Below are 26,858 nucleotides of genomic sequence, written 5' to 3'. Positions count from 1 at the left end.
TGTCCCCGCGGCCCGGTCTTCGACCAGGCCTCCACCCCCAGGAAGCAGCCCGTGACAGCTGACTAACACCCAGGTACCTATTTACTGCTAGGTAACAGGGGCATAGGGTGAAAGAAACTCTGCCCAATGTTTCTCGCCGGCGCCTGGGATCGAACCCAGGACCACAGGATCACAAGTCCCGCGTGCTGTCCGCTCGGCCGACCGGCTCCGGACAGACAAAGAATGAGATAGATTGACAGTTGGATGTATAGGAGGATAGATAAATGGATGGATAGACAAATAGATGGATGGATAGATAAATAGATGGATTAATAGAAGGGAAGGGAAGGGAATTTTCAGGGGAAAGCGCCAAGCCATTAGACTTTATAGCACTAGAAAGAGGTCAGGATAGGACTTGGGGATGGGACGGGGGGGGGGAGGTGGAAGGAATGGTGCCCAAGCACCTGGACGGTCGGGGATTGAACGCCAACCTGCATGAAGCGAGATAGATTGATAGACGGATGGATAGATAAGTGGCATCTTTGTCTATTCACAGTGCGGCCCTCACAGCACTTAGGATGGGGTAGAATCTTCCAGAAGTTATAGAGCACGATTTTTTTTTTTTTTTACTATTTCCTACCACAGACGTGGCCACATATTTACAATGCTAACCAGAATATATGCATTTTTCTTGTATTCTCCATGGACAGGTTTAAAGACCTGTTAAACATATAGTTCAGTAATTTATTGAAGAATCAACCCCAGAAGGTGATTGTAATGCTTATAAAATGCTAATCTAACCTACAAACTTAAATCCAAACATACACAAACTTACGTCAGTCCTACATAAACAGTGTTCGAGGTGTGTTTTTACATAGTGTTATTAATATGCGTTTACAAAGGTGAAACGCAATTCTGACCAGGTTACACATATTTACACACGACTGGGAAAACGTCGTCGCTGACGCGCTCTCCTGAGTCCTACACACGACTGGGAAAACGTCGTCGCTGACGCGCTCTCCTGAGTCCTACACACGACTGGGAAAACGTCGTCGCTGTCGCGCTCTCCTGAGTCCTACACACGACTGGGAAAACGTCGTCGCTGACGCGCTCTCCTGAGTCCTACACACGACTGGGAAAACGTCGTCGCTGACGCGCTCTCCTGAGTCCTACACACGACTGGGAAAACGTCGTCGCTGACGCGCTCTCCTGAGTCCTACACACGACTGGGAAAACGTCGTCGCTGACGCGCTCTCCTGAGTCCACGAGGTGGACCCTCCCACTTCAACTCTCCGCACCACGGCAGCATCATAGGCGATAGGAAGAGGTTTGTAACCGTTACCTTTGATCGCCTCTTTTTTGCTCCCCTGTACTCCGAAACATTCATACATTGGAGTCAAAATTGGTTTTGAAGCAAATGGAAAGGACAAAACAATCTTTTCCAGTCAGGAAAACTCATTTAGTGATGCAACATTGTCTGTCAGCAATAAGCAAACAAATAACATTGACTGTCAGTAATAAGCAAACAAATAACATTGACTGTCAGCAATAAACAAACAAATAACATTGACTGTCAGTAATAAGCAAACAAATAACATTGACTGTCAGTAATAAACAAACAAATAACATTGTCTGTCAGCAATAAACAAACAAATAACATTGTCTGTCAGCAATAAACAAACAAATAACATTGACTGTCAGCAATAAGCAAACAAATAACATTGACTGTCAGCAATAAACAAACAAATAACATTGTCTGTCAGCAATAAACAAACAAATAACATTGTCTGTCAGCAATAAACAAACAAATAACATTGTCTGTCAGCAATAAACAAACAAATAACATTGTCTGTCAGCAATAAACAAACAAATAACATTGTCTGTCAGCAATAAGCAAACAAATAACATTGTCTGTCAGCAATAAGCAAACAAATAACATTGACTGTCAGCAATAAACAAACAAATAACATTGTCTGTCAGCAATAAACAAACAAATAACATTGTCTGTCAGCAATAAACAAACAAATAACATTGTCTGTCAGCAATAAACAAACAAATAACATTGTCAGCAATAAACAAACACACGGACAAAATCAAATAATAATCAACAAGCAAATTATCACAGCTTCAGTTTATCAGCACTATAATTACCCTACATCTATAGCTGATATAAATAATAAAATTTTAATTATTACACAGCTAATTAAATAATTCCAGTGAAATGATCAATTAACCTGGAGCGTATAGAAACATTTCAGTTTTAATTTTGGATTTAATTAGTGATTGGATCAAACTATTTGTTAAAAGTTTATTTTAAAGATCTTAGGCTGAATAGTGTTCCAGAATTTTGAGGACTATCACACCATAGGAACTATTGTTGCAGTAGTACAGAAACTATCACATTAGGTCGACTATTCGACGCTTTCATCCGTGACTCTCCTTAGGAAAAGAAGTGTTCGTATACTTGACTATTTGTCATAATCTGTCGACCACCAGTTCCTCCCCCCCCCCCAGGCTCTGTGAGGCCAACAAATGTAATTGTGTTGCTTGGGACAGGAAGCCTGTGATTTGGTTGATCGACGTCTCACTGGCCCAACCACTGACTTTACCTCAGGATGAACCCACAACAGCTGGGTATTTACAGGGTGCTTGGTTGAGTATTTGGTGAGTCGACGAATCTGGCGAATAGTAAGTGCTCAATCGTTTCTGTCCTTCCCGAGGATTGAACTTTGGTTGTGAGCCAAGAACGAAGACCATTGCGCCATGGGAACCTATGCAGTCCAATAGACTAGGGATTATTTCAGTTTCAATTTCAATTTCAATAGACTAGGTTCACCGTGTACATGTCAACAAGGCTTGTGATATTGGCTCCGGGTTTAATATCAAGGGAATTAAACAAAATATTTTGGTCTCTTCTGAAGACTTGGTATATGTCGAGTTAAATTACATAAGGTACAAAAGAAAAAAAATATGCACGATGTAATTTACGATGGAAAATTTTGTCGTTACAAAAAATGTTTTTTAAAAGTGAAATAATTTAACGGAAGATGGAGGCACAAGAGACAAGGGATAAGAGATAATGATGAGGGAGAAAGAAGGAGAGACAGATTGTCAAGGAAAGGTAATTTAATTTCAGGAAAAAGCGCAAAAACATTGCGATTATATAGCACTTGGAAGGGAATATGAGGATAAGGATATGGGATTTGAAGAAGAGAATGAATAGTGCCCAACCACTTGGACGGTCGGATTGAACTCCGACCTGTTAGATGCGAGACGGTCGCTCTACCGTCCAGCCCAAAGGTAGGACAGTCAACCATTCACAAACAAACAGAAACCCAACAATATATAATCAACTGGTAATTGACATTGCCATAATACACAACACGTCGAATCACCTTTCAGCAAAAATGGAAATAAATCAGCAATTGTCATCTCTTTCATATACGTAATTTCTTGAAAAAATTTACTAGGGAAAATCTTGCTTTGGACCAGGATTAATCGAACATTTAAACAATTGCTAACGAAACTTACACTTCTTTCCTCAATCATGGTAGCTGTGTTTACATTAATTAAACAGTTTATGAGCTCCGAGACACTCTGAGGGGGTTTCCACAAGTAACGAACTTGAATTGCGAAGTTTCGAAGTTCGTAAACGCTTTAATAAATGCAATTAACATTACATGACTGTGTTCGAACAGCTGTACACCGGGAGGTACGCACTACTCCGCGGTGTATATGCGTAGTGAAATTACTTTAGTCCTCGACAATGTTCAGGAGAAAAGTATACTAAAGTTGCAGACTTAGTACCCCCTCCAATGGTTGGAAAACCTTGAGCTCAACACCTAGCCAATTTCCCAACTCATTCTCCGAAAAAATAGCATCTATAACTAATGTGGGGAAATTGTCAGCAATGTGGTTCGTTGTACCCGAGAAAATAAGTCTCTATTCAATTCATTGTAATTTAAAATGGTTTAACAAGCCGTGAAACAATGTAGCCAGAAACCCAAGCCATCTAGCCAGAAACCCAAACAATCCAGCCATAAACCCAAACATTCCTGCCAGAAACCAAAACAATCCAGGCATATACCCAAACATTCCAGCCAGAAACCCAATCAATCTAGCCACAAATCCAAACAATCCAGCCAGAAACCCAAACAATCCAGCCGGAAAACCAAACAATCCAGCCAGAAACCCAAACAATACAGCCACAAACAGGCCCAAGATCTAAGTAAACAATCCTTGGCAATCTTAATCCTAAGTGCAGATATGCAATGAAGAAAGTGAAGATTTTAATGAGATGGAGTTCATTATTTCTTCAGTGACTCTATTACTTACGTGTTGCTATTTCTGTTGTGATGGAGTGATGAGTTAATGGTGTGTTAAGCGGACTTGCTTATTAAACAGTGGATCATTTTTCAGGAGGTATTCTTGTGCGGGCTCTAAGCCTCTGGCTGGTACACTGTGTGTTACGCCCTTCTGTCTGCTAAGGGAGGTGGATGAGTCTCTATGATTCGTCTGTCGGCTTCAGTAACATTATGTCCAATGTTTTTAACAACTCCCTCTCTAAAACATAAAAACACAGAATTTGTCTGTTTATCGGTGGATGAAGCAGTATTTGTGTTTTTATCGGTGGATGAAGCAGTACTGTGTGTTTATCAGTGGATGAAGCAGTACTTGTGTTTTTATCAGTGGATGAAGCAGTACTTGTGTATTTATCAGAGGATGAAGCAGTACTTGTGTGTTTATCAGTGGATGAAGCAGTATTTGTGTGTTTATCAGAGGATGAAGCAGTACTTGTGTGTTTATCAGCGGATGAAGCAGTACTTGTGTGTTTATCAGTGGATGAAGCAGTGCTTGTGTGTTTATCAGTGGATGAAGCAGTACTGTGTGTTTATCAGTGGATGAAGCAGTGCTTGTGTGTTTATCAGTGGATGAAGCAGTGCTTGTGTGTTTATCAGTGGATGAAGCAGTACTTGTGTGTTTATCAGTGGATGAAGCAGTATTTATGTGTTTATCAGTGGATGAAGCAGTACTTGTGTGTTTATCAGTGGATGAAGCAGTATTTATGTGTTTATCAGTGGATGAAGCAGTATTTGTGTGTTTATCAGTGGATGAAGCAGTGCTTGTGTGTTTATCAGTGGATGAAGCAGTACTGTGTGTTTATCAGTGGATGAAGCAGTATTTATGTGTTTATCAGTGGATGAAGCAGTGCTTGTGTGTTTATCAGTGGATGAAGCAGTATTTATGTGTTTATCAGTGGATGAAGCAGTACTTGTGTGTTTATCAGTGGATGAAGCAGTATTTGTGTGTTTATCAGTGGATGAAGCAGTACTTGTGTGTTTATCAGTGGATGAAGCAGTACTGTGTGTTTATCAGTGGATGAAGCAGTATTGTGTGTTTATCAGTGGATGAAGCAGTACTGTGTGTTTATCAGTGGATGAAGCAGTACTGTGTGTTTATCAGTGGATGAAGCAGTGCTTGTGTGTTTATCAGTGGATGAAGCAGTATTTGTGTGTTTATCAGTGGATGAAGCAGTACTTGTGTGTTTATCAGTGGATGAAGCAGTACTGTGTGTTTATCAGTGGATGAAGCAGTACTTGTGTGTTTATCAGTGGATGAAGCTGTACTTGTGTGTTTATCAGTGGATGAAGCAGTACTGTGTGTTTATCAGTGGATGAAGCAGTACTTGTGTGTTTATCAGTGGAAGCATCGGGACTCCAAGTGGGTGCTGTAGTACCCCAGGTTTCAACTCCTTTACCCTGTCGTGGCGTAGTTGTTTAGAGTGTGCATCTGGGAACATCCAGCGTATAGGTTCGAATCCCCATCACGGCCCTTGTGGAATTTATAACTGTTGACATTACTACTACTGTTGTCATTACTACTACTGTTGACATTACTGCTTCTGTTGACAATATTAATGCCTAAGTCATTCTGGAGAATCTTACAATCATCATTTGTCTCAATCCTCCTCTTTTGTTTGGCGTCAACTGCAATCATCGACATATAAGACTCAACTCCTGTAGTCAGGTCATTTACACCAATGAGGAATAGTATGGGTCCCAGCACCGATCCTTGAGGCACTCCGCTTGTTACTCTACGTTAGTTGGACTCCTCGTCCCTCACTGTCTCTCTCTGACAGCTGTCTGTTAGGTAATTCCTTACCCATGATAATGCATTGCCGTCTACTCCCGCCTGCCTCTCAAGTTTTTATAGTAACCATTCTGTGTGGTACTGTATCAAAGGCTTTTTGGAAGTCCAGAAATATGCAATCTGCCCATCTTTCTCTGTCTTACCTAAATTTTGTTACCTTATAATAAAACTCCAGGAGGTTCGTCAGGCATGATTTCCCCTCTCTAAAGCCGTGTTGTTGTTTACTTACAAACCCACATATTTCTAGGTGTGCAACAAGTCTTAAACATATAATTCTTTCAAGTACTTTGCAAGGGATGCTTGTGAGCAAACACTGGTCTGTAGTTAAGTGCCTCTTCTCGATCTCCTTTCTTGTAGATTGGCTCCACATTTACCTTCTTCCAGCAGCTGGGCTATTCCCCTTGTGTAAGTGACTCATTAAAAAATTAGAGCTAGAGGTATGCTGAGGGCCTGTGCTGCTTCTTTTAACATTGTTGATAATATTTTGTCTGGCCCAGTAGCCTAAGCTACTTCTGGTGGTGCTGGTTGTATTCTTCCTCAGCCGTTATCTCAATATTTTGTAGTTTCTCATCAGAGGCTGCTTCCTAATGTAGCTCTGGGAGCTGTTCAGGCCTAGTAATGAACACTACATTGAAGCTGGCATTGAGCTTGTTATGAATCCCCTGTTGACGTATTTATATCATGATATAATCTTTTACATATTGAATGACTGATATGTATCATTATATAAGGTTGGGTATTGTAACCTTGGTTTACTTATTGTATGAATTAGAAGTTAATTACTGAGAAATGTCTGTATATGAGCTTGTGATATTTGAAAGAGGTGAGTCAGTTGACTTGTGGATGTGGAAATAGTGTGGCTTACGACCAGCCTGACTCCTGAGCGGTCACTACTCTTTGATACTCCCAGGTCGGGAGGATGTGTCACCCCGGTTCTAGAGTAGTGACCTTATTTGTGTTAATAGACTACTATTAACTACTACCCCAGGATAGAGCCTGGTGCCAGCTAGGTCTGAGTGTATGCAGTTTTGAGGCCTGTTGATGATCATGCAAAGCTTTAAGGAGCTAGATAATGAGATAGAAGGTGAATTCTTATTATTCTATGGTGACCTATGTTATATGCCCCAGTAAACTGGAATATGTTGTTGCTAGTCTTTGTATAGTCTAGACTTTTATTGATATTTGGCCATGTTTTTCAGCGATGCTGTGGAGCACTAACCCATAATAGAGCTCCTCACAAATTTCTTTATCATTTTCTGTATACTGGCCTCCCATTTTTTTGTAACCTGGTCACTTGGTCATTCACTGTCATTTTCCTTCTTATATGGTTACGTTGGAGTTTCGGTTGTTTCTTTGCTTTGGAGGTAATATAATTTCCATTGTTTCTTTTTGTTTCTTATGTTCATATAGTCATTCCTGGCCCTGTTGCATCTATTCTGGTTTACCTCTGTCCTTTGCTTTCTGCATTTCCTCCACTCCCTCCTGTTTTTGCTTTTGCTTCCTGGCAATGTCTATTGAACACGACGGGTTATTATATGTTCTTCATTTTATCTTAATGGTGGTATGAATCTCTCTTTTGCCTCTTTGCACCTCAGTTTTACTTGGTCAATCATTTCCTGGACCGTCTTCCCTCTAAGGTCCTCCTCCCATTGTACACTTCCCAGATACTCTCTTACTTTCTTGTAGTCTCCTTTCTTGTAGTCTGCTCTCCCTTCCCTGACTCCTTGTCTTATGGTCACTGTTTTGAGGTCCATCATGTAGTGGAACACCAGGACACAATGGACACTTGCTCCTGGTGGTATTTCATGCTCTAAGTTCTCGATGTCTTCCTCATTCTGGGTGAAGATCAAGTCCAGTTGACTTGGTGTATCGCCTCCCCTTTTTCTTGTGTCCTCCTTTACATGTTGGGTTGAGACGTTTCTTTCAACAACTTCCGCTAATTTCGCTCTCTACGTTTCTTCTACACCATGAGGATTTCTGGATTCCCAGTCAATCTCTCCGTGATTCAGATCCCCCATGACTAGAAGTTTAGCTCTCATTCTGTGTGCCGCTGTTGCTGCTCTCTGCAATGCCTCTATGCATGCTTTGTTGTTATTATATTCCTGCCTGGGTCTTTTGTTGTTAGACGGGGGGGGGGGGGGGGTTGTAAATTACCAGGACCACAATTCTTTTCTCATCTGCTGTCAGTGTTCCACTACTGGAGTCTGTGTGCGCGTTTTCACTCTGATTCTCAAGTTCTTCGAACTTCCACTTTCGTTTTGCTATGAGTGCAACTCATCATCCTTGCCTTTGTTGTCTTTCCTTCCTTATCACTTGGAATCCTCCTGGGAATCAGAGATCTTATAATTTATTTTTGTTTCCACTATTGCAATCAAATCAGGATCATTTTCACTAAAATTGTATTTTATTTCCTCTGCATTATTAGTAGTTCCGCCGGCGTTCCTGTACCAAATCTTCAGGCTCTTTATGGACACCCTGTTCCCAGATATTTTAGTGTCAGGGAGTGGGTGGGGGTGTGGGCTTGGGTGAGGGCGTAAAGGGGGAAGGGGAAGGGTATGTGGGGCAGAGCAAGAACATGTATGGTCAGGGGGGGTGGCAAAGCATGGATGGGTGGGGGGGAATTGGGCACAGTGGGGAGGTATTGGTCAGGTCATTCTCAGGTAATGGAGGGATGGGGGAGGTGTTAGGATGTAGTTGTGGGGTGTGGTTGTGGGTGGGAGGGGGGGTGTGGTTGTGAGGTCGAGGTCCCACCAGTCACTGTTTGGATGTTCCGTCTCTACTGTTTATAGATCTCTGTGATTTATGTTCCTGCTGCTCCTGCTTTGTCATGAATCGTTCTATGTAAACATTATAGTAACTCCCTGACCTCCTTAGTACATGTTTGTGCTCCAATATATACTCAACTGCATGCACATTGGTAAACTCTACCAATACAGGTCGATTCATCCCCTCGGTATATGGCCCAATGTGGTGTGATATCACAATCTCCGACATCACTCGGTCAACATGTAAACATGTCATGATCTCCCCCCAGCTCTAGTCTTTCATATTGTATCCTCTCGTGTTGTAAAGGCATGTAGCTCCATTAGTTCCTGTATTACCATTGTTCTTTTCTTCTGTAGTTCCTTGTCATCATCTCTCTCATCACTCTCTCCAACCACTTGGGCTAGACGGTAGAGCCATGGTCTCGCTTCATGCAGGTCGGCGTTCAATCCTCGCCCGTCCAAGTGGTTGGGGCACCATTCCTTCCCCGCCGTCCCATCCCAAATCCTTATCCTGACCCCCTTCCAAGTGCTATATCGTCGTAATGGCTTGTCGCTTTCCCCCCCACCCCGATAATTTTCTCATCTCTCTGCTTCACTTTCTCGTAACTTATTGTGATCCCTGCTTTCTCTTTCATGGTTCTAATTGTCACATTGTTCCCTTAGTTTTAACACAAATGAATGATGCTATGTTATTTTTCCAATTTGTCATCTAGATGTTGCAGTCTTCCCTCTGCATCGCTCCCCAGCAGGCTCGCTACCTCGGAGGTCACTCCTACCTCTGCTCCGGTGGCTAGGGTTATGTCTTCTCACCCATGGCTATGACTGACTCTAAGTTAGTTATTCTTCTCTTCAATCTTGCAATTGCTGTCCCCCCCTCATTCTTTTCCCATCTTCCCAATTTCCCCCGTCATAACATCCCCCTATCCACTGCTTCTGTTTGGTCTTTTCACATTGCCATTTTGTGTCCAAGTACTTTTTTGTTCCAAGACTATTGCCTTACTCCAAAGTTTACTCCTCTCTTCCCATTCTCCCAAAGCTATCTCTACAATCCTATCTACCCCTCCCTATCTACTCCTCCCTATCTACTCCTCTCTATCTACTCCTCCCTATCTACTCCTCACTATCTACTCCTCCTCCTCTGTGTGTGTGTTTGTACATCTGTGTGTTCATTTACTATTTGTATTTATTATTATAATTACTTGCAGGATCTAGCTGTTAGCTCTGGGCCCGACTTTATTAACCGTCGGTTGTCTAATGTCCTGATTCCCAACCTATTTTTCCTCTATCATATCTAATACATATATTTCTCACTCTAACACATACATACCAAGGATGAACGTAATAGCATCTGTCTAACTCCCAGGTACCTATTTACTGCTTGGTGCACAGGTACATCAGGTAAAAGATACTCAGCACATTTGTTTCTGCCTCGGCAGAGAATCGAACCAGGCCCTTAGAAATACAATTTAGCGCTGTCCACAGGGCCATGAGGCCCTTATGGGTGCGTGTGTATATACATGTGTGTGTGTGAATACTCACCTAGTGTGCTTGCGGGTGCTGAGCTCTGGCTCTTTGGTCCAGCCTCTCAACTGTCAATCAACTGGTGTACAGATTCCTGAGCTTACTGGAATCTATCATATATACACTTAAAACTGTGTATGGAGTCAGCCTCCACCACATCACTGCCTAATGTATTCCATCTGTTAACTACACTGACACTGACAATGTTCGTTCTAACGTTCCTGTGGCTCATATGAGTACTAAGTTTCCACCTGTGTCCCCTTGTTCGTCTTACATATGTGTTAAACAATTTATCTTTATCTACCCTGTTGATTTCTCTTAGAATTTTAAAGGTGGTGATCATGTCTCTCCGAGCTCTCCTGTTTTCCAGCGACGTGAAGTGCATTTCACGCAGCCTTTCCTCGTAACTATGTCTCTTAGTTCTGGGACTAGTCTAGTGGCATACCACTGCACTTTTTCCAGCATAGTCTTGTGCTTGACAAGGTACGGGCTCCATGCTGGGGCCATATACTCCAGGATTGGTCTTACATATGTTGTATACAAGGTTCTGAATGATTCCTAACACAGGTTCCTGAAGGGAGTTCTGATGTTAGCCAGCCTCGCATATGCCGCAGATGTAATTATTGTTATATGGACTTCAAAAGACAGGTTTGGTGTGATATCAACTCCTAGAGTTTTCTCGCTGTTCGTTTCATGAAGGACTTCATCTCCCATTCCTGTGTCTGGCCTCCTGTTTCCACCGCCTAGTTTCATTTCCATACATTTACTCGGGTTAAACTTTTGTAGCTATTTCATGTGTTTGTACTCATCTAGTTGTGCTTGCGGGGGTTGAGTTTTGGCTCTTTGGTCCCGCCTCTCAACCGTCAATCAACTGATGTACAGATTCCTGAGCCTACTTGGCTCTATCATGTCTACATATGAAACTGTGTATGGAGTCAGCTTTCAGTACATCACTTCCTAATGCATGTTTTCTACTTAGTACAGCAAGGCTCGTATATCTGTCAGCACTGGAACATAACTAGGGTAAGGCCACTGTGCATGTATTTGACACACCAGGATGCTCCTTGCAAACACAATTTTAATTAAATGGAGAAGTAAAAGCACATGCATAATAAAGTAAAATAATATATATATTTCTCTTTATATCGTATAATATAATCACTGCAATAATAGTCCTATCAAGGTATGGCTATAACAATGCATGTCTCACCAGATAACTATCACCTACACTAGAACAAGAAAATTATTACGTGACTTAACTTAAAGTAGAATTACATCTTTCCAGAACAGACCCTAGTCAGCTACTGAAGCTCTACTGGCTGACAAGCCCCCATCTGCCTCTTACGAGGGGTGGCCGAAAGATTAATACTAAGAGTAACTAGTATGATAACTATTATACTAGTATAATACCTATGAAAATACCTTAACTAGTATAATACCTATGAAAGTAACCACTTTAAACAAGTTAAAATCATGCTAATATAATGTTTCACACATTCTGATAATATAACTAAAAGTATAAACATTCTTAATTAATGGGAATAACAGATTTACTTCTGAAAGGAGGCGACATCTAGCAACACAACAGCCGATCAATATCTCCCTGTCCATGCACAGGTATTAGACACGATCATTTCCTGTCCCCTCAACAAGCAAGCCAAGACACCAATTATATTGCCACGTCCAATCCTAACAAAATATAAGAGCCAACACATATATATTTATATAAATCACATTGTATGTAAATACAGATTTATTTATCGTGTGAGAATCCATACTCTGACATGGATACGTAACAATGTATTCCATTTGTCAACTCCTCTGACACTAAAAACGTTTTTTCTAATGTCTCTGTGGCTCATTTTGGCACTCAGCTTCCATCTGTATCCCCTTGTGCGTGTACCAGGCGTGTTAAATAATACATCCTTGTCTACCCTCTCAATTCCCCTGAAAATTTTGTATGTGGTGATCATGTCTCCCATAGCTCTTCTGTCTTCCAGCGACATGGAGTGCATTTCACGCAGCCTTTCCTCATAACTCATGCCTCTTAGTTCTGGGACTAGCCTAGTGGCATACCTCTGAACTTTTTCCAGCGTCGTCTTGTGCTTGACAAGGTACGGGATTGGCCTTATATGTGGTACACAAGGTTCTGAATGATTCCTTACACAAGTTTCTGAAGCTAATGTTAGCCAGCCTCGCATATGCCGCAGATGTTATTCTTTTGACGTGGGCTTTGGGAGACAGTTTTGGTGTGATAATCAACTCCTAGATCTTTCTCTTTGTCCGTTTCATGAAGGACTTCATCTCCCATTCGGTATCCAATGTCTGACCTCCTAGTTCCTCCTCCTAGTTTCATTACCTTACATTTACTAGAGTTGAACATTAATAGCCATTTGTTGGACCATTCCTTCAGTTTGTTTAGGTCATCTTGTAGCCTCATACTGTCTTCCTCTGTCTCCATCCTCTTCATAATTTTTGCAACATCAGCAAACATTGAGACGAACGAGTCAATTCCCTCTGGGAGATCATTTACGTATATCAGAAATTGTATAGGTCCAAGGACTGAACCCTGTGGGACTCAATTGGTGACTCCCCGCCACTCCGAGACCTCACCCCTCACGGTGACTCGCTGTGTCCTGTTACTGAGGTACTCCCTTATCCAGTGGAGTACCTTCGTTTTCACTCCTGCCTGCATCTCCAGTTTATTCACTAGTCTCTTATGTGGTACTGTGTTAAAGGCTCTCTGGCAGTCCAGAAATTTGCAGTCTGCCCAGCCGTCTCTCTCTTGCCTAATTTTTGTTGCCTGGTCATAGAACTCAGTTAAACCTGTTAGGCATGATTTGCTATCTCAGAACCCATGCTGATGTTGTGTTACAAAGTTCTTTCGATCCAGATGTTCCACCAGCTTTTTTCGCACAATCTTCTCCATCATCTTGCAAGTAATGCAAGTTAGGGACACTGGCATGTAGTTCAGTGCCTCCTGCCTATCACCCTTCTTGTATATTGAGACAACATTGGCCGTCTTCCAAATTTTTGGCAGTTCACCTGTTACCAGTGATTTTTTATACACCATGGAGAGTGGCAGGCACAGTACTTCTGCTCCTTCCTTTAGAATCCATGGTGAGATTCCATCCAGGCCTATAGCCTTTATCACGTGTCGGAAAATCCGACACCATTTAATAATCATACAGATAATAGCTGTATTGTATAAACAAGTTACCCATAGAAAACGTAACTTGTAGTGGAATTACCGTCTAAAGAAAACGGGATATCATCACCACATACTATTATAATTCACCAGCTATTCTGCTGGGAATTATTCTTAAATACATTAGTCTTTGGACTTTACCATCATAAAACATCTTATATAAATTAACTTAATTATCAATATTAAAGTAGAGTAAATGTGACCCTTCTATCACTTTCTGACATGTGGACAATGTAAGCCAGGCGTCAGAGTGAGGAAGGAGGGCAGCCATTGTTGTGTCACCTCCGAGACGTGTGGAGCAAATTTGGCTCCTATCATATCTGGACAATGTCGGCCAGGCGTCAATAGTATGGAGTGTTAGATGCAGCCATTGTTGAGACTAGACCAGAGGCTCACACGGGAGCAAATTCGGCTCCTGTTAATTTACTTGGACGTAGTGTTATGGAAACCAGAAGTGTACCATTATCAACACGCTGTCTACAAATTCAAGTTAAGTGTTCTTTCCGAAACCCATTATCTATCATTAGTGGCCATTAATGTCATTGGGTAGGGTTAGCCGGTTAGAACGCGAAATCGCCTCATACTAAAGGTAATTAAGCCAGGTCTTTATTGTTCCATGTACAATGTTTCTCTGAAATACCTGTCATATACTAGGTTTCTGGCTTCACAGCTAGCGCCCTTTTAACAGGTCAAGACGAGGAAGCAAGATTTTGTGCACCAGTTACTGGGTGATGGAAGCTACCTCAAAGAGGATAATTTGGTGTCTACACCCTAGTTATACCTGGTGGACTAGCCTGCTGTACTATAAGATAAGGAACCTCTTCAATGTATGTAGTTAATTCTGTAGTTTGATTGGCTGCATATATATAAACTAATAAACCCCCCCTAATGTGTAAAGGATCGATTTGTGAGATTATAAGATTATTGCAGAAATACAGTCCACTTATCATTATACAAATTGCTATCGAAGTATATAAATTAACGTAAATATAAATTCATATAAATTAAATAAATATAAATCTCACAGGTCGGTTCCCACATTATTTGGACCTTCGGAACCGGAATATTCGGTCCTTTGAACCCACATTTGGTCATCTTAGTACCGGATGAACCAGTTAACCAATGGATTCATTAAATATACTAGTGCAGTGTGATTTAAACAAAGCCAGTCAAGACGGCGGCGTTGCCTCGAACGAGTTCACGAGCCCCGCTCAGTTCAGATCTGCCTCATCAGCGGTTTCAGGGACACCCACAGATATTTGGTGGCGTGTTATTTCGTGAAATGACAGCGCTAATATAGAAGCCAGCCAAATTAGTGGCTGTGTCCTCGCAAGATTGTTCACGGATTTCGTGGTGTTACATTTCGCGAGAGTTTATCTACGAATTTTGTGGACTTTATTTCGCGAGGTCACTAATAATATTTAATACTTCTAGATAATATTAGAAGTTTCATAGAGGCAATTAAGAGGCTATTATCAATAATTGTGTATATTATTTCTCCAAAATAGAGAATCATTTAATATATATTGCACTAGTGATCACAGCATAATATTTACTAATTGCCAACCCACAACAGGGTAGGATAAAACCATTGACTAGTTGAACTATTATTGCTCATCCTAGTCCCATTATTACCATAGTCAGTTGTATTATATTCAACAACCTAACACCATTAATGAATGGTCCAGACCCTATTTTGGGTGTAATTTTTATCAACTCGAGTTGAGTTGTATATATAATAATTTACTTATGATCATTACACCTTTGAGTGATTAATTAGTGTCTCTACCATCCTAGGGTGATATTGAAGAGCTAACCTAAAGGTACTTCCAGTGACACTGGTTTATCACTCAAATCATTAGTGTGTATGATTGTATATATATAATGTGTATTAATTTTAAGTGCTAACCTCTAGTAGAGGTAGGATTATTGCCTAGTGAGTTCAGAATTTAACCCTAGGCTGCCATTAGTACTTGCTCACAATTTATGAGCCAGTGGTGCCCAATTAACAAGTCACCATGACTAATCCACAGAAAGCAAAGCGTGCTTTAATATCAAGCAAACGCCAACTAACAAGAGATCTCAACCAATATGAACAGTTGTTATATGAGCCTGTAATTAATTATCGTCGGTTGAAAATACCACTGTTACAGATTCAAACCCAATTGCATATATTGAAAGCAAATAGGAAATCTTACCAAAATCAGGTCCACGACGACGACATAGTAGTTGAAGATGTGGAACCATTCCTGTCTGACCTTGCACAATATGAAGAAGAAACTCAAGGCAGGTTGGAACATTTACACAGGATAATTGAATCAGAACAAATAGCAAGTACATCAAATAAAGTAGATAATGTTATGGATGATCTGGATCTTTTTGAGAATAAATGTAAAGCCAGATTAGATCCTTTAATCAACAAGGATAAAGCTTCACCCAGTAAAGCTTCACCCACAGCAGCTTCACCTAATATTATACCACCAGAAATTAAGCAGTTTTCAGACAATTTATCCACAGTCTCTGTGGTTTCTGAAAACCCAATACCTGAAGCTACTAAGTTAACATGCCTCCAAACTAGAGGTGAAGCTGAACCAGTAGTAGAAAATGTAAATGAAAATAGCGACAGCACTAATTTCCCAGTCCAGCCTCCTAGGAATAATGCTGGCAATGAGAAAACTGTTATACATCTAGTACTACAGTTGCTGGATTTACCTCAACCTGATCAGACTGCTGACTCATTACAATCCTTCAGCATGGAGTTTGAGTCACTAATAAGAACATTCAGTCTTAAGGTTGATATAACTACTAGTGAATGGATGACCAAAGTAATCCTTCAACGAAAATTGTCCAGCGATATACTAGATGAATTACATGCACATCAACATAACACCATCCTGACAGTACAGGACATCACTGAAGGTTTACATTCCATCATAAACAAACGACGTGCAAATGAGGAAGTTAAAGCCTCTTGCAAGCCTTCAGTAATAGAAAATAGTCAATTAAAGGGTAAAACAACTTCCCCAAATAAACATCAGTCAATTACTCTAACATCAAGTTGCAGAAAATCTGACAATGCAGCAGCAACCTCCAAGCCTACTGTTACTAGTTCACCCAAACCGGTAACTTCCAAACGTGCAGTAGGCTGGGGGACATGTATGTTCTGCAAAAAGAAACATTCAACATACTGTTGTGCTAATTATCCAACCAGAGACACTCGTATTGAGCGACTCCAGGAATTAGGGAGATGTTCAAGGTGTCTCAAGTCACACAACATAGACTATTGTGATACCCAATTCAACACCTGCAACAGGTGTAGAAGAGGTAGGCACCATGCAGCACTGTGCAAATATACGAAATTAACGTATTCAAGACCCAAGGTGGAAGATAGCATTCCCACCTCAGTACAGTACTGCAAGGTGCAACCAACAAAGAGTGTCCATTCGGCAAAGTCTAAAGGTAATACGACTTTGCCTACTGCCCAAATTACCATCCTGAATAAGAGGGCCAAGGTCCATAACCGTGGGTTGTTTGACCAAGGATCCCAGAGAACATATATCACTAAAAAGCTGGCAGATGAATTACAATTAAGGCCTGTAGCCCAGATGTCATTCAACATCTCAGGGTTTGTAACAGATGCAGGACCTCAAGTCTACCAGGTGGTACAACCATCAGTACGCTTAGGCAGGTACGTCTGTCGAGTACAAGCCATTGTGGTGGACAAAATACCAGTAGACCTACAAGTTCAAGGTCTGAGAGCAACAGCCAAATTCCTGAGAAATAGAGGAATAAAATTGGCAGATAATATTAAGTCTGATCACCTCACTGACTTCGGTCTCCTTGTAGGGACAGACTATTGTCATCGATTCATCGGTAGCCCTACTAAATATCAGGGTATAACCATGTTAAACTCTGCAGGAGGTAAATTACTCTCAGGCCCAGTATCAAGCCTGAGGAGACCTATGCCTGCAGATAAACAATACCAGTAGAAATCTAAATTTGTCAGCTGATTATATTTCTCCAGTAGCATTATACTAAGGAGATTACAGCTGACTATAGTAACAGAGGTTGATGTTAGTATCATCATTTAAAGCTGGAGATGAGTTCATGAGGCCTCAGTGGCAAATCAGTGAACAGTAGCCTAAAACAGCTACAAGTCACTGCGACCAATGTCACTGAACCCACTGCAGTCTCAGAACCATACTTTACTTTAATGATGAGCTATTCAATCTTCTGAATCAATTAACTAAATTAAACCCCAATAAATCTGATGACTGATTTGATACATTTATTATTTAATCAAGATGTATTCCATGGGCCTCAGTGTTTATATATCAGTGACCAGTTACCTGAAGAAACTTCAAGTTATATCTAATGTCACTGATCTCACTGCAGTCCCTGAATCATACTTGACTGTAGTACTTGATCACATCCAGTCTTCTGGGTAAAATAATATGTAATAAGGCTTGAATATTAGCCTTTCAAGAGTTGACAGGGAAATGAAATTGCATTAGACTTCTAACCCCTGCAACTCTAGTACGGGACATCCGTCCTGTACGAACAGACGCACAAATGTGTGATTACTAACTACTAACATCAAATTAATCTAATAATTCGAAGGAGGAGTATCGGTGTTCGTCTGTTCTAAATAGGACTTCGACCCGTGAGCAGCCCCCTGGGGAATTATGTCGGAAAATCCGACACCATTTAACACTTTCGCGCTTTCGATTAGAGATAACTCGTCACTGGTTTTTCTTACGATTCCGCATAACTGCCTACTTTTCTCGTCAATCGAAAAAATATTTCTATAAATTCCATTTTTTAACCGAAATGGATGGGGATACTTTTGTTTTGTAGAGAATTTATTTGCGAATTTTCTGGTACCAGAATGAATATTATATCTCATAAACTTCTATGAGTAAAAAAAAAAAATACACAAAGTATATTTGGGGGTGTGGCGAGCGTGTGGCAGTGGGTTCCCTTTAGCCGTTGATATATCCAACACGTGGTAAATATTTGTATGTTTTATGTATATGTCTGTGTAGGGAATTTTACTGCGATCACTGTCATACAAATTATAAAATGTTTCAACAAGTATAAACATGACAAACATCAAACGAACGAAAACAATGCGTTCGTTTCTGCCGCGAACGCATACTGAGCAACGTGGTTCTATATTTGGCGCTTCTCTTACACATGCTTTGTACAAATGTTATACAGTTCATCTTATAGAAAATTTTATTGCGAACACATTGGTATAAAAAAGAAATACGTACATAGAAAAGTAGGGTCAGGAAACGTATAAATGTATAAACTTTCCAAGCATGATTGTGTTTTCGCCAGTGCGCTCGCGGCTAACTACTCTCCACTTCACACACTCTTGCGGGTGGGCAATTACCTATATTAAACATTCATATGCACATGTCCGTGTAGAGAATTTTATTGCGATTCCAATGATACCAAAATTAGCGATGTAGGACAACTGTAGGCTTCGCAACCATTAAGAGAGTGGAAACATTTTGTTGCTGTTTGGCGCTCTCGGCGAGTGATCTGCATAGTTTTTTATTTGGTGTTGATACTCCTTATGCTTGGGCGGCATTTTATAGGTATGCTCTTATAGACAATTTCATTGCGAACACAGTGATATCAAATTTAAATACGTGCGCCTTCAATTATTGTCAGGACAGTCAAAAGAGTGTACACTTTTTCGGTCTTACTGCGTAGGCGCGCGAAGTGCCGAAAGCATCTGGGGTATTTTTTTTTTTTTGAGCGCCGAGAGCGCGAAAGTGTTAATAATCATACAGATAATAGCTGTATTGTATAAACAAGTTACCCATAGAAAACGTAACTTGTAGTGGAATTACCGTCTAAAGAAAACGGGATATCATCACCACATACTATTATAATTCACCAGCTATTCTGCTGGGAATTATTCTTAAATACATTAGTCTTTGGACTTTACCATCATAAAACATCTTATATAAATTAACTTAATTATCAATATTAAAGTAGAGTAAATGTGACCCTTCTATCACTTTCTGACATGTGGACAATGTAAGCCAGGCGTCAGAGTGAGGAAGGAGGGCAGCCATTGTTGTGTCACCTCCGAGACGTGTGGAGCAAATTTGGCTCCTATCATATCTGGACAATGTCGGCCAGGCGTCAATAGTATGGAGTGTTAGATGCAGCCATTGTTGAGACTAGACCAGAGGCTCACACGGGAGCAAATTCGGCTCCTGTTAATTTACTTGGACGTAGTGTTATGGAAACCAGAAGTGTACCATTATCAACACGCTGTCTACAAATTCAAGTTAAGTGTTCTTTCCGAAACCCATTATCTATCATTAGTGGCCATTAATGTCATTGGGTAGGGTTAGCCGGTTAGAACGCGAAATCGCCTCATACTAAAGGTAATTAAGCCAGGTCTTTATTGTTCCATGTACAATGTTTCTCTGAAATACCTGTCATATACTAGGTTTCTGGCTTCACAGCTAGCGCCCTTTTAACAGGTCAAGACGAGGAAGCAAGATTTTGTGCACCAGTTACTGGGTGATGGAAGCTACCTCAAAGAGGATAATTTGGTGTCTACACCCTAGTTATACCTGGTGGACTAGCCTGCTGTACTATAAGATAAGGAACCTCTTCAATGTATGTAGTTAATTCTGTAGTTTGATTGGCTGCATATATATAAACTAATAAACCCCCCCTAATGTGTAGAGGATCGATTTGTGAGATTATAAGATTATTGCAGAAATACAGTCCACTTATCATTATACAAATTGCTATCGAAGTATATAAATTAACGTAAATATAAATTCATATAAATTAAATAAATATAAATCTCACAGGTCGGTTCCCACATCACGTCCAAATCTAGCAGATGCTTCCTCACCTCACCACTGGTTATCACAAACTCCTCTCGCGGTGTCTGGTTTGATGTTCCCTCTCTTAACTCTGGGACTTCTCCTTGCTCTGAGGTGAAGACCTCCTGGAATTTCTTATTGAGTTCCTCGCACACTTCCTTGTCGTTTGTAGTGAATCTTTCTGCCCCTATTTTCGGTTTCATTACCTGTTCCTTCACTCTTGTTTTCCTCCTGATGAGACTATGCAGCAGTTTGAGTTGAGTCTTTGCCTTGCTCACTATGTCATTTCTATAGTGCCTCTCTTCTCACCCTGACGTATTCATTCCTGGCGCTCTGGTATCTTTCTCTGCTCTCTAGACTTCTCCTGTTTCTATAGTTTCTCCACGCCCTTTTATTTAGCTGATTTGCTAGCTTACAACTATGATTTAACCACGGGTTTCCCATCTCCATTTCAGTTTTTTCGTTTTGGACTGGGACGAACTTGTCTGCTGCCTCCTTACACTTTTGTGTGTTGTAGTCCATCATGTCTTGAACCGTCTTTCCTCTGAGCTCTGTTTCCCAAGCTATTTCAGTTAGGAATTTTATCATCTCATAGTTTCCCTTCCGGAATGCCGGCCTCTTGCTTTCTGGTCCCTTCCTAGAGTACATAAACCCTTCTTCGACCGGATACTCAAACAACAGTACACTGTGATCACTCATACCCACAGGGGTATGTGTATGTGTATGTGTGTGTGTGTACTCACCTAATTGTACTCACCTAATTGTGCTTGCGGGGGTTGAGCTCTGGCTCTTTGGTCCCGCCTCTCAACCGTCAATCAACTGGTGTACAGATTCCTGAGCCTATTGGGCTCTATCATATCTACATTTGAAACTGTGTATGGAGTCAGCCTCCACCACATCACTTCCTAATGCATTCCATTTACTAACTACTCTGACACTGAAAAAGTTCTTTCTAACGTCTCTGTGGCTCATTTGGGTACTCAGCTTCCACCTGTGTCCCCTTGTTCGCGTCCCACCAGTGTTGAATAGTTCATCCTTGTTTACCCGGTCGATTCCCCTGAGGATTTTGTAGGTTGTGATCATGTCTCCCCTTACTCTTCTGTCTTCCAGTGTCGTGAGGTGCATTTCCCGCAGCCTTTCCTCATAACTCATGCCTCTTAGTTCTGGGACTAGTCTAGTAGCATACCTTTGGACTTTTTCCAGCTTCGTCTTGTGCTTGACAAGGTACGGGCTCCATGCTGGGGCCGCATACTCCAGGATTGGTCTTACATATGTGGTGTACAAGATTCTGAATGATTCCTTACACAGGTTCCTGAACGCCGTTCTGATGTTAGCCAGCCTCGCATATGCCGCAGACGTTATTCTCTTTATGTGGGCTTCAGGAGACAGGTTTGGTGTGATATCAACTCCTAGATCTTTCTCTCTGTCTGTTTCATTAAGTACTTCATCTCCTATTCTGTATCCTGTGCCTGGCCTCCTGTTTCCACTGCCTAGTTTCATTACTTTGCATTTACTTGGGTTGAACTTCAACAGCCATTTGTTGGACCATTCACTCAGTCTATCCAGGTCATCTTGTAGCCTCCTACTATCATCCTCTGTTTCAATCCTCCTCATAATTTTTGCATCGTCGGCAAACATTGAGAGGAACGAATCTATACCCTCTGGGAGATCATTTACATATACCAGAAACAGTATAGGTCCAAGGACTGACCCCTGCGGGACTCCACTTGTGACGTCTCGCCAATCTGAGACCTCACCCCTCACACAGACTCGTTGTCTCCTGTTGCTTAGGTATTCCTCTATCCACCGGAGTACCTTCCCTCTCACTCCAGCCTGCATCTCCAACTTTCGCACTAGCCTCTTGTGTGGCACTGTATCAAAGGCTTTCTGACAATCCAAAAATATGCAGTCTGCCCACCCTTCTCTTTCTTGCCTTATTTTTGTTGCCTGGTCGTAGAATTCAAGTAACCCTGTGAGGCAGGACCTGCCATCCCTGAACCCATGTTGATGCTGTGTTACAAAGTTCCTTCGCTCCAGATGCTGTGATGTGTGTGTGTGTGTGTGTGTGTGTGTGTGTGTGTGTGTGTGTGTGTTTGTGTGTGTGTGTGTGTGTGTGTGTGTGTGTGTGTGTGTGTGTGTGTGTGTGTGTGTGTGTGTGTGTGTGTGTGTGTGTGTGTGTGTATTCACCTAGTTGTATTCACTTAGTTATGTTTGCGGGGGTTGAGCTCTGCTCTTTCGGCCCGCCTCTGAACTGTCAATCAATTGTTTTACTAATTACTTTTTTTTTCTCCCCACACCACACCACACCACTCACACACACACACACCAGGAAGCAGCCTGTGACAGCTGACTAACTCCAGGGGTACCTATTTACTGCTAGGTAATAGGAGCATTCAGGGTGAAAGAAAATTTGCCCATTTGTTTCTGCCTGGTGCGGGAATCGAACCCGTGCCACATAATTACGAGTCCTGCGCGTTATCAACCAGGCTACCAGGCCCGTGTGTGTGTGTGTGTGTGTGTGTGTGTGTGTGTGTGTGTGTGTGTGTGTGTGTGTGTGTGTGTGTGTGTGTGTGTGTGTGTGTTTGTGTGTGTGTTTATATGTGTGTGTGTGCGTGCGTATGCATGCCTGTGTATGCGTGTGTGAGTGTGCCTGGCGTGTATACCTATGTGTGCTTATGTACATACGAGAGTGTGTGTAAGCGTTTTACCAATATCTAAACACTGACAACAAAACCCAACGAGAAAGTTTCCAGTAACATAAAAGGTTTCATTAGTAACGCGTAATGAGACCCAATACCCTCGCCAGGATAGAGGTTCCCGCCCCGCCGGGCCATTAGACGGAGCGTGGAGCGAGCAATATTGCGGCCCTCAGGAGGGCAGTAGCGCCCAGCCCTCCCCTCCGGAGGGCTCAGTCCCCCCTCACTTGGTAAACGCCTTCCTGGGGACACACTAAAGTGGGCCGAGAGACTCCTGCGACATGCTCCACGGCCGCTCCATGGTCACGTATTGCTGCCTAACAGCTCTGGCTGCCGTTGTCGCCATCCACCACCACCCCTGTAGGAGTGTATCCGGCGTGGTGAGTCCGGAAGGAGGGTGTTATAACAGCCTGGCTGATCACACACACACACACACACACACACACACACACACACACACACACACACACACACACACACACACACACACACACACACACACACACACACACACACACAAATACTTCGCAAATAGGGTGGTAGACGGTTGGAACAAGTTAAGTGAGAAGGTGGTGGAGGCCAAGACCGTCAGTAGTTTCAAAGCGTTATATGACAAAGAGTGCTAGGAAGACGGGACACCACGAGCGTAGCTCTCATCCTGTAACTACACTTAGGTAATTACACTTAGGTAATTACACACACACACACACACACACACACACACACACACACACACGTCTGCAACAGCTTGTTTCCAGTCAAACAATGTTTTGAGTGTTTTATTTACACTAATAAAAACGTATATGTTGTCCCGCTTACGCTTCTCGTAGGCATAATTTATTCCATATACACATGTAATAGGTCTAACTTTATAAGTTAATCCATATATACACTCTTAGTAGGCCTAACTGTACGTTACACCACACACACATGTAATAAGCCCAACTAAATATACTGTCCCATTTACATTTGCATAGTCCTACCTGAATATACTGCTCCAATTACGTTTGCAGTAGGCCTAACTGAATATACTCACCTCACTTACATTTACAGTAGGCCTAACTGTATTTACTTTCCCACCTGCACAAATATGATAATTTGCATATGGTATTCCACCTATGCTCACACTATTATTAAATGCAATACAGTCTGCCTGACTCTTACAGCAACTGGACTAACGTAACATCACAATATCAGCGTCACTCAATGTTGTCTATCGCACAAAAGTGTAGCCCAATAGGTCTATCAGACACTGAATACGAGGCTCAACTTGTCACGGCCTATACAATTTGTTTCTGTTCTTGCTATGAACAGGGAACAATATTGTATATTGAAAAAAACTTGTCTTCGGTGGTCTACTGGAAGAGAAGGCGACTGGCTATGCTGGGGTCGTAGGTTCGAACCCACCTAATACCCCTAGTGGATTTCTCTTTGATATAATTTTCGTCAATTTAATTTCTGTGTGTTAATGGCAACAGTAATGTTAATGGTAGTAACAATGTCAACAACAGTAGTGGTGTCAACAACAGTAGTGGTGTCAACAACAGTAGTAATGTCAACAACAGTAGTGGTGTCAACAACAGTAGTGGTGTCAACAACAGTAGTAATGTCAACAACAGTAGTAATGTCAACAACAGTAGTGGTGTCAACAACAGTAGTAATGTCAACAACATTAGTAATGTCAACAACAGTAGTAATGTCAACAACAGTAGTGGTGTCAACAACAGTAGTAATGTCAACAACATTAGTAATGTCAACAACAGTAGTAATGTCAACAACAGTAGTGGTGTCAACAACAGTAGTGGTGTCAACAACAGTAGTAATGTCAAGAACAGTAGTAATGTCAACAACAGTAGTGGTGTCAACAACAGTAGTAATGTCAACAACAGTAGTAATGTCAACAACAGTAGTGGTGTCAACAACAGTAGTAGTGTCAACAACAACAGTAATGTCAACAACAGTAGTGGTGTCAACAACAGTAGTAATGTCAACAACATTAGTAATGTCAACAACAGTAGTAATGTCAACAACAGTAGTAGTGTCAACAACAGTAGTAATGTCAACAACATTAGTAATGTCAACAACAGTAGTAGTGTCAACAACAACAGTAATGTCAACAACAGTAGTAATGTCAACAACATTAGTAATGTCAACAACAGTAGTAGTGTCAACAACAACAGTAATGTCAACAACAGTAGTAACGTCAACAGTAGTAGTAGTAATGTCAACAGTAGTAGTAGTAATGTCAACAACAGTAGTAATGTCAACAGAAGCAGTAATGCCAACAGTAGTAGTAATGTCAACAGTAGTAGTAATGTCAACAGCAGTAGAAATGTCAACAGTAGCAGTAATGTCAACAGTAGTAGTAATGTCAACAGTAGTAGTAATGTCAACAGTAGTAGTAATGTCAACAACAGTAGTAATGTCAACAGTAGCAGTAATGCCAACAGTAGTAGTAATGTCAACAACAGTAGTAATGTCAACAGTAGCAGTAATGTCAACAGCAGTAGTAATGTCAACAGCAGTAGTAATGTCAACAGTAGTAGTAATGTCAACAGTAGTAGAAATGTCAACAACAGCAGGAATAATATCAACAACAGCAGTAGTAATGTCATAATCAGTGGTCATGTCAACAGCTGTTGTAATGTCAATTGCCGTAGTACTTTCAGCAGTAGTACTGTAGTATGTACTACTGTAGTAGTACATTCTTTCCCAGTATGCTCTCAGGTATGTCAGAAGGATTACAAGCCGGATCACGATAAACTCAGACCTTCATTATCCTGATTGTTTTGCACTCAGGCACATTTGTAAACAGCGACTCCACATCGAAAGAGGTTCTTATTCCTGTGGCCGTGCTCCCGGCAGTAAGTCAACGAATTCTTTAGGAGACTTCAGGATGATAATGGACAGAGTGTATCGTTATCCGGCTTGTACTCCTCTTGACATACCAGAGAGCATACTGAGAAAGTTGCTCCAAGGCTTCACTAAAGAGGCACCCTTCTTGAGTCCAGGTGGATACGTGTATAAGCAAGTTGATGGGGTGGCCATGGGTTCTCCCCTATGTGTCCTGTTTGCGAACTTCTAAATGGATACCATAGAGCAGAGGGTGTTAGTTGACATGGACTTGAAACTCGCAATATGCTGCAGGTATGTTGATGACATTTTTATGGAGGTACCTGATGTCAGACGTATCCAGCAGCTGAAGGAGGCATTCGAGCAAAATTGGGTGTTAAGTTTCACTTAAGAGATGGAGAGTAATGGGAAGCCGCCCTTTCTAGATGTAACAGTCACAGAAATGAATGGTGACTTCCACACTGCAGTCTCCACTAAGGAAACAATCCTAGTAATATGCCTTAATGCCAACAGTGCCTGCCCAGACAGGTACAAGAGGAGTGTTGTCAATGCTTACATCGACCGGGATCTCCCTCACAGCTCTGGTTGGAAGCAGGTCAGTGAAGAACTCTATAGGGTAAGGCAGGTCCTATATATATATATGTGTGTGTGTGTGTGTGTGTGTGTACTCACCTAGTTGTGTCTGCAGGATCGAGCATTGACTCTTGGATCCCGCCTTTCGAGCATTGGTTGTTTACAGCAATGACTCCTGTCCCATTTCCCTATCATACCTGGTTTTAAAATTATGAATAGTATTTGCTTCCACAACCTGTTCCTGAAGTGC

At 41.5% G+C, this 26,858-nt stretch overlaps 1 protein-coding gene across 1 annotated transcript in view; it reads left to right on the top strand.

The window, feature by feature from the left end:
- The window catches only part of LOC138371687 (GATA zinc finger domain-containing protein 14-like), a 53,900-nt gene extending 27,633 nt beyond the window's left edge, over nt 1–26,267 (top strand). The window contains exons 3-4 of the mRNA XM_069336694.1: nt 24,661–25,909; nt 25,998–26,267. Of these exons, the coding sequence (XP_069192795.1) occupies nt 24,661–25,909; nt 25,998–26,267 (1,519 nt within the window). The remainder of the gene's footprint in view (nt 1–24,660; nt 25,910–25,997) is intronic.
- The last annotated feature ends 591 nt before the right edge of the window (nt 26,268–26,858 follow it).

This window comes from Procambarus clarkii, chromosome 36, assembly GCF_040958095.1.
Source record: "Procambarus clarkii isolate CNS0578487 chromosome 36, FALCON_Pclarkii_2.0, whole genome shotgun sequence".
NCBI classification, from domain to species: Eukaryota; Metazoa; Arthropoda; class Malacostraca; order Decapoda; family Cambaridae; genus Procambarus; species Procambarus clarkii.
Note: the sequence above shows the minus strand (reverse complement) of the source record. Positions and strands in the feature narration are given on the sequence as shown.